The sequence below is a fragment of the Gavialis gangeticus genome, unplaced genomic scaffold (genome assembly GCF_001723915.1).
Source record: "Gavialis gangeticus isolate Ggan-Ray unplaced genomic scaffold, GavGan_comp1, whole genome shotgun sequence".
Taxonomy (NCBI): Eukaryota; Metazoa; Chordata; order Crocodylia; family Gavialidae; genus Gavialis; species Gavialis gangeticus.
The window spans coordinates 89147025-89156155 of NW_017729025.1; the positions used below are offsets into that span (position 1 = coordinate 89147025).

General features: G+C 41.6%; 1 protein-coding gene across 3 annotated transcripts in view; it reads right to left on the bottom strand.

The window, feature by feature from the left end:
• SIPA1L1 (signal induced proliferation associated 1 like 1) overlaps positions 1-9131 on the bottom strand; it is a 355154-nt gene that overhangs the window by 122516 nt on the left and 223507 nt on the right. For all 3 annotated transcript variants that reach the window (XM_019519136.1, XM_019519135.1, XM_019519134.1), the window contains exons 8-9: positions 6790-6893; positions 2895-3052 (exon numbers count right to left, since the gene is read on the bottom strand). In XM_019519136.1, the coding sequence (XP_019374681.1) occupies positions 2895-3052; positions 6790-6893 (262 nt within the window). The remainder of the gene's footprint in view (positions 1-2894; positions 3053-6789; positions 6894-9131) is intronic.

Consider the following 9131-nt stretch of genomic DNA (forward strand, 5'->3'; position numbering starts at 1 on the left):
ACACTCTTGGGAAACTCCCTGGAAATATGCAGGTAAGTTTCATGGCCTCTATTGAGGAAAGGAAGGTACATGTTTACAGATGCATTCTTTTTTCAAATGTCTGCCTTTGGTTCTCATGAAAGGAAATGATTGACAGCAGATGTTGTTGAGGCACAGTTGTCCTGACTGGCCACTTTCAGCCCAATCTGTATGAGCAAAGGGCTACCAGGCACCTCTGAAAAATCACATCATTTGAGTTCAGCTGCTAATCCAGCCTCAAATGTATCATGAGCAGGGTTCCTGGTTTCCCTTGATAAAAAACTGCAAACTCTCTGATAAAACCCCCAAACCTGTGATTAAAATGAAAGGGCCCCCACTGGTGCCCCTTACTGCCCCCAACAGCTCCCTGGCCCTGCTGGTGCCCTCACTCCCCACCCACAGCCCTCCTGATTCTCCCCAACCCCCACCCCAGCCCTGCTCCTGCCCCTCGCCCCCTACCAACTCCCTCCCTCCACCTGGCAGGGACCCAGGTCCACAGCCCCCTGGCAAGAAGCAGCAGCTGCTGCAGTGTAGTGGAGCCCAGCTCCCCCCTCACCCCACCCGCTGCCTGCCTGCTGTGGGCTCAGGTTGGGGTGGGGCCCGCTCCCTGCTGCGGCTCAGACTCCTGGGGGGGGTAGGGAGGACCTGTGCCCCCCCCAGATCTGTGCAGGAAAGCTGCTTGCCACTACGAGCTCCGTGCTGCTCTGGTGATGTGTCCCCTGTACGTGTGGCTGCGGAGGGGGCTACAGCGCGGGGTTGCGTGCAGGGAGCATGCTGTTGAGGCACCATGGAGCCTGCAACAGCAAGCAGCTTTCCTGCACGGCCCCACTGTTCTTTGCAGTGCCAGGATGCACCCACCAGGCTGCAGAGGCCCTGGGGGAACGCAGCAGGGCAGGAGCCCAAGCCTGCAGCTGGCACCCCACACATTAAATTTAAAGTGCAATGGAAAACGGACACAAAATTATTACACATATTTTGTGTCATAATTACTATTACTACTTAGGACGTGGTTAACTGATTAATCACATCTTAAGTGTAATATCTGCCACATGGCCACATTAAATATGTTTTTGGTCCTTCTTGGACATAATCTTTCCACTAAACAGGAGCTGAAGGACTTAATAGGCAATAGTTAGACAATCTGAGTAATAGTGGTCTTAGTGTAGGTGAAAAATCTCGTTTCTCTTGTCCTTTTTATTTAAGTTCACCTGATGGCTGCTCACCTAGGAAATACTAGTCTTAACAATTATGAATGCAAGTGTTAAAAAGGTATAACGTAAAGAGAAAAGGAATATTTTAATAGACTATGTACAGTCAATCTACCTTGTAAAAAAATACCAGTGTAAATATGGCATATCATAGAGAGAGGTGTGTGTATACAAAACTTAACTTATGAAGAGGTTTGGGTAAGTCCTTCCTTTACCTCTTGGAAGAAATACAACACACTATTTCAGTAAAGTTGAAGGCAACAGTTCTGCTTAAGCTTAATTTCTCCCCAAAGAAATAGTTTTATGTTTGGCTGAATTAAACACATAGGGGAACATTTTGGATTTCAACAGAGACTAGTTAATTTAAATGCTACCTTTTTGATTAAAGATAGTCATTATAAATTCACTACATTCTTTGTTACAGATCTTAAAAGGTTTTCTATTTTAGGTTTTGTTCAGGCTTTAGTCAATATTTTAAAATATTGATGGTCTGAACTCTTTCTGTGATTAACTTGAAGGTCAAAACTTTTTACCTCCTTTAAAACACAGATAAGCAACACTCAAATGTGTGTCAATTCTTTAAACTTGCATCTGATAATAAAAGTTAGAGAAAACAAGGTTCCCAATTTTAGACTTTCAATTCCGCATTAAAGTCTATTTTCAATTAGTCTTTTACATTATTATTCCATTAAATTTAAGGTCTCAGTTTCAGATGTTTTGCTGCTTAGTGTTCTGGAAGTTACATTTCTGTGCAAATGCCGACTCTGAAAAACATGCTTTCAGACAGAAGATATGGTTTCCCGTTCCTCCTCTTTCTGTAGAGCTGCTCACACTCCATCAGTACTTTCATTATCCCAGTGTCAGCATAAACTCAGGTTCCCAAGTCATTCCCCCCACCCTCGGAAGCAGCAAATCCATGACTTATCTACAAAATTTAAAAACTTTTCTTTAGAGTGCAGCTATTTAAAATACTTGTACCAAATGATACTTCAAGTCCTCTTTGGTTATGGAAAGGTATTTATTTTGAGTGCTATGACATGAAATTCTGTGAGATTCTTTTTGTTAGAAAAATAGGCCAGGGTTTACCAAGTACAGGCATTCCAGGCCCCTGGCTGAAGAGCTCACCTGCATAGCTCTCCAGCCAGGGGGCACAAGAGGGCTGCTTCTTGAACTCAATGACTGACAGTCTGCCCTCTCCTGTCAGTGAAGGGGACAGGCTGTCAGTGGGCAGCTTGCTGCTGCTGTAGAATGGCAGCTGTTACAGACAGCCCCTTGCTCTATAGGGCTGACACTGGTGAAGAGAATTGTTCTCCACTCCCTGCTCCCTGTCCATAGCTTTGGCCAATATAAATGTGGGTTATTTATTGTTAGAAATGTATCTTTCACTGCAAAGATTTAATGAATGCAAATGTACTGACAGCTGTTAATTGGCACAGTACTAAATTCAATGAATCTGGAGGCTTTAGAAATTGTTCAAAGGAATAACAGCACAGTTGCAAGAAACACAACCATGGCTTTTGCACACTGTTTCAACACAAACATACAAAACTCTGTAAGTTTTAACATCCAGAAAAGTAGCAAAGGCACGAATTCTGTGTAGAAATGCAAAAAGGGTTAAGCCTCAGTATGCAATCATTTTCTTTTTGGTGTTAATCTGGTAACAGCTACCTGTAACAGACGTTGTCAGTGCAGGGGTTATGCACTCTTACAATGACAAAGACATGCTGGAAGTGAGAACGAATGTTCTTTGGGCTGAATGGCTGTGCTCCAGGTTCCTGGAAAACTATCGTCACAATATCATTTCCAATATGCCGTTTTCTTAAGAGCTAAGAAAATAAAAAGTTAAAAAGAAGATAATGTACATCACAGAGTTTAGGTTAAAGCATCCCAATTTTTTAATAATATTTTTCCTCCAAACTTATGTTTTAGTGCCATTACTAATTATAGAATATTTTTATCTATGTCAAGTATTGGCAACATTTTATTCCAAAAAATAATCCAGAGATTAATACATACATAATATTTGACAACTCAAATGACAAAACTGCCAAAGCCTGTCATACTTATTAGCCAAACAGAGAGCATCCTGCGTCCTCTGTTTCCATAACAACAATTTAACGCTACTTTAGTACAAAGTCAGACCTTGCTCTGTTTTTTTAAGGGTTTAAGTGTTTTTACAATCAAATTATAACATATTGCATGTTATGGTTTAATTTGTCTACATGATCTATGGGCTTTTTAAGTAGACACTACAACATTCTCTTGGAGTTCTGATCTAGCAATATTTAGAGGGTGGACACCTTTCTTCAGTAGATAATTATATAATAAATATGAGGTATGTTGGCATTTCATACTTAAAATTGGCTGACAGTGGGTGCATCTACATGTGCACTTAGCAAAAGGCAACAAACTCCAGTACAGTCCGCACCAGAGTTTATTTCTCCTGGGTGCAATCTTTACACGTGCGCCTGAAACTGCAGCACATTAAGCCAGGGTAGAGCAGCCCCAGGCTGGCAGAGGACCGGGTAGTCAGCCTGCCAGCCTGGTGCTGCTCTGCCCCAACTCAACATGCTATGCAGAAATTGGCTGGGGCATGAGGGTGTTACAGTGCAAGGTTAGCCAGCAGGCAGCCCCCACACTGTAGCACACTCATGCTTTAACCAGCCCTGGACACCAGCTACACGTATGGTTCGGTGCATGTAACTACTTCACTGTAGGATAGTACTTTTTCTGGACAGTACTATCCTACAGTGGAGTTAATTAATTTATTGCACCTTAATACAGGTGCATGTGTAGACAGTGATGCTAGTCAGCTCCATAGTAAAGCACATGTGTAGATGCACCCAGTATCTTTTAAACTATGTTAATTTGCCAAACAGAATATCTGGCTTTTTTGAAATACAACAATGTAGTTCAAAAATACCATTTTTCCTGAAAAAATCAAAAGCTTGTTGCAGCACACAAAAGAACACAAAATCTTTCTGTAATTCTGCAACAAGCCATTGCATATTATTCCCATATTGAGTATATTTTGATAGGCACAGAAATGCTGATAAACAGAGAAAAATAAACAAAAATCTTGTTAACTGTTATTATTTTGTACTGATGTAACAGATGTATGTTTTGCTTGTAAAATGGGTATAATAAACTTGCTCCATCACAGAAATCCAGCCATTTCAGGATTTAAATGAAGCAGTTGCTTAACAGTGCATAGCAATATTGCACAGTATTTTACTGGGAAAGAGATTAATAGATTTATTCAACTGAAAACGAACTGTGGAGGAGGTATTAATGGGTAGAATGTAATTATCAGACTTGGAAATTGGCCAGGACACCTGGATTAACATCTCTATACTTTTAAAAGGTGCCTTAGTTTTTTTATTGACTATAAGACCTTGATTTTGTGTCTCAGCTAAAGGACAGCACCTCGCTGTATGGTTTTTCCTTCTTTCCTATCCCATAACTACAGCAATAACCCCAGATTTAATACTGTCTTTGATAAAAAAAAGTGCCAACTGCTGTAAGATGTAAGCAATTTTATGAAGCCACCTAGATTTTTTCCCTTTTGAGGTTTCCGTCTCAAATATTGAATCAGCCCTCTCTAGAATTCACAGGTTTGTTGAATCTGATAGGCTGTGCCATAAGCACTTCTGCTACGGCCTCAAACATGCACCCTCTCAGCTATCCACTGTGTGCCTTACTGCCCGTGCTGCTCCGTCCCATCCCTCTCTACTTAGCTTGTGGAATCTGATGATGCATCACAAGCTTACAAAATCTGACAATATTACAATCAGTATTAATTAGGTGGTTAAGGAGGAATAAAAATAAAACAAGTTCCCTGTTGCTGAACTCTGATATCACTGTCCGTACTGTTTCACACTCTTGGATACACCTGTGATCTCCATACCTTTCCCAGGACTGACTAGGGAGTCACCACTGTTCATTGGAGGCATTCACATTATCCTTTGCAACACTGAGTATCTTAGTCTGAAGGCATTTTAGAAATTGAAGCCCTCCTCATTTATTTCTATCACTAGATGCAGTGCTGAACCACTGACTCTTGAAGAAAACATTCTTGTAGGTCTGTGTAGATCAGAGGTGGGCAATTATTTTGGGTGGAGGGCCGCTTACTGAGTTTTGGCAAGCCATTGAGGGCCGCGTGACAGGCAGCCAGGGGCAGATAAATATTAATTTTCTAAATTTTTTAGGGGTCCTGCGGGCTGGATAGAATGGCCTGGTGGGCCGCATCCAGCCCCCGGGCCACATTTTACCCACCCCTGGTGTAGATAGTCTCCTGAAAGAACTCCAGCAAATGCTCAATAGGTGTTTTTCTTATTCAAGTACAATCTGCACACATCCCCCCGTTGGGGAGCTAAGACTGCCCTCAGACAGGTAGTTAGTCTATGGACACTATCTAATGAAAGACAAGTATCCCTTTGTCCCATTAAGCCTTGGACTTTAAAGGTAAATCTACAGGAGTAATCTTGCATGAATGTACGCATAATATTATATGCATCAACTCTAAAAATATCAACCATAGAGAATTCCAGAGACAAGGTGCGAACGTTTTGGTTTAGCTCTTGTAGAAAGCTCCTCTAAAAAACAAACTATTAAATCGTAACCACATCTTGATACAAAATGATATCTACATGTGTAATATTTGAATGGTTAAAGGCTGGCTCTTGAAATTAAGAGTTTGGGGATTTCATAATGGATTAGGTTTTAAGGAAACAACTCCATGCTCTTTTTGTGCCTCTGTTATAAAGCATGGCTGTTTGAATGTGCAGCTCAGAAACTTTCCTCATCGGAATTACTGAACACAGCCTTCACTAACAAGTGCAACAAAGATGTTGCACTTGTCCCGGGACAAAGGGTAATCATTCAGACAACCATGTCTGTTGTCCTGGGATAAATCCTAAAAAGGTTCAAAAGGTAAGTAGTAATACCAGTTTATCCTGGAATATCAAAATGTGTCTGAACAGTTGTTTTGGGATTGCAGAATTGAATCAATGGCAGAAAAGTGGCAATGCATTCAGCTGCTCATTAAATCTTGGTTTTTTTCCCTAGGCTTTAGACAGGATATAACTATTAACAATTGTGGGCTTTGTAATGTAAACCATTGTTCATGGCAGATTCTTGTACGTACTATTCTACTTTATTAACTCCACCCTTCCAATCTAAGTATTCTACCCCAGCTTTCCAGTGAAACATTAGAATCTCTTGGTTTATGCTGTTATCCATTTTCTCCTCATGAAATTTCACCTAAGCATAATTCATGTCACTCACCATACCTCAAAATGATTTGCCTACTTTGTTTCCAACTTCTGTTCCAATTTTACGAATAACTTGATGCTGCTGAACATAAGGTCAATATACTGAGTGATTTACCTAGGCTTTTTCCTCTTTAGTCACTTTCTTTTAGCTCACTCTATTTTATCCATCAACAGAGTTAAGTGTTTTCTACCATCCTTACAGGATGGACTTTTAATACTGATTCAAAAGTACAATCATTTCATAAGGCTTGAGGAAGGAGAAAAATCTAAATGATCAAGATCCATTCTACCTGTTGCTTGTTGTTCGGAGTGTAGGGCAGCATGGTGGAAACATGGAACATGATTTCATAATCCTTGTATGTTGTATAAAGAGAATGAGTACCAGTTGAATCAGCTGCAATACAAAAATAAATAAAATTAATGAATAAATAAAATAATAAAAGCTGATCATCAAGTGCTTACAATTGACTTTAAAATAGCGCTGCGTAATTGTCATGAAAAACAATGGGAAACCTAGCCATAATTTATTCAATTGTCAAAACAAGTTACTAACCAAGCTACTAAGATAGTTAATATAATTTTGCAAGGCTACTTTAAACACATGATGCTTTAAAGGACTTCGAAAAAGAAGAAAAACATGTAAATTATTAAGACTACCAAAACATCCTGACCTCAGTCTAGTTGAATATCAGCACTGTTGAATTTACTACTGTAAAATGAACGTACATACATTTCTGAAATACATGGTAAGATAAAATGTGGCCCACACAATAGTTGCATTCGTTTTTTATAGTATATAATCAAGTTGTTTGCTGAAGATACAGAACATTGTTTAATATTGCAGAATAAACGCGCTTAGCTTTATTTTGCTACCAGCACAGGACCTTCACGGTTTAGTTAACTGTTAGGTGACCGTTATTTTAGCATCCCTAGTTGCCTACCTTATCCTGACCAAAGGAGTTTAAAAAAGTCTTTGTCAAAGTTCCTCACAAAAAGTTACTAAGCAAGAAGGTAGTCCTGGCTGACTGAGGAAGTACTGCATTAAATATCCAACAAAGGAGCAGGAAAATTAGTCAATATTCAAGACGGTAAAAAAGGTTACCAATGAGATGCTATAAGAAATGCTTTATTTGGGTCAAAGTTGTTTAACAACTATCTGGAAAAATGGAAAGCAGCAAAGCAGGAAAATGTATGTATTTCACAAAATCTTTACACTTCTTCAGGACTAAACAGAACTATCTGAAACATCAAACCAGTGATTCTCAATTGGGGAAACACAGCACCCTGCGGTGCTGCACAATCCTGTTAAGAGTGCCATGCTGCCCAGCCCCTGTGGAAGGAGGTAAAAGCTCTCCTTCAACTGGTGCCCTGTGCCTGCCCTAGCTGCTTGGTGGTGCCTGCAGCTGCTCCCCTGGAGATTTCCACTACTGCTTCCCTCCCTGCATCCTCCAGCTGCCTTCTATGCTAGCTTCCCCTATTTCCTCCCACCTCTCACTTCCAGCAGTGTGCTGTGTTTTGGGTGACCAAGCAGACAAGAGGCTGGAGCTACGTTTTGCAGCCCAGCTTCACCCCTCTGCACCTCCCACACTCCTGGGATTGGAGATGGGGGCCATGAGGGTGGCTGCCAACATGTGAAGCCTTTGAAGATAGCCTTGGTGGTGGGACCTGCTTCCCCAAGATACAGATGGGGGTTGGGGACGAGTGAGAAAATGGAAAGAGCATGGCAGGGTTAGGTCCTGCCTCTACCGTCCCTACCTCGCATTAATTAAACCAGATCAGTGGTTCTTAATCTTCTTATCCTCAAGACCTCCACCCATACCTTTTCTGAATTTAGATTGTAGCTCCATGATTCTCAGGTGTCTTGAAATTCAGAAAAGTTACAGAAGGGAGCCTAGAGAAAAAAGGTTGAGAACCACTGCTTTAAAAAGATACGTTTCTTCTCTCCTAAGAATACAGGAGGGAACATTTATTCTTTCAAGAAGTCAATCAGTAAACTGTAAACATGACTAACCATGGACCCCTAATCCTGTTATGGAGAAAAGGGGGCCAAGGAAGGAAAGGCAGCAGGGCCCCTTTAAGGCATGAATCTTTGTAGCCAAGAGGAGAGGATCACCTGATGTAAGGAGAGACCCTGTCAGCATGGCCAGGGCAGAGAAGATTTCAGCTGTCAAGAGAAGCCCCAGCTGGACAGGAGGGGAACAACTTGTGGTACAGGGGGAGCAGGGACCCCAGAGAGGGAAAGCCAGAACCTGGGCTGCAGGCTCCCAGTCCCAAAGATCAGCCTGCAATCAGCTGACTGCAGGACCTGGCAGAAGGAGCAGAGCAAAAGTTTGACCACACCTGTGGCCAGGGAGCAGAAAGACTGGCCAGTTGACTAGGTGGGTGTGACTAACAGATATAAACTCTTCCCAAGCTAGAAGAGAGTTGGACATGGTGGTGGAAGGAGATAGAAACCTGCAAGGAAGAGCTGCTGTCTGAGAGGAGGGAATTCCACCAATCAAGAATGAAAGAGAGTGTACTTGGGAAGTGCTAAGGATTTCCTTTTTTCATGCCTTGGCAGGCCCCAAGAAGGGGATACAAAGAATTGAAAGCTGTTTTATGTTCACCCTGGAAGAGCCGGGGGGGGGGTGTG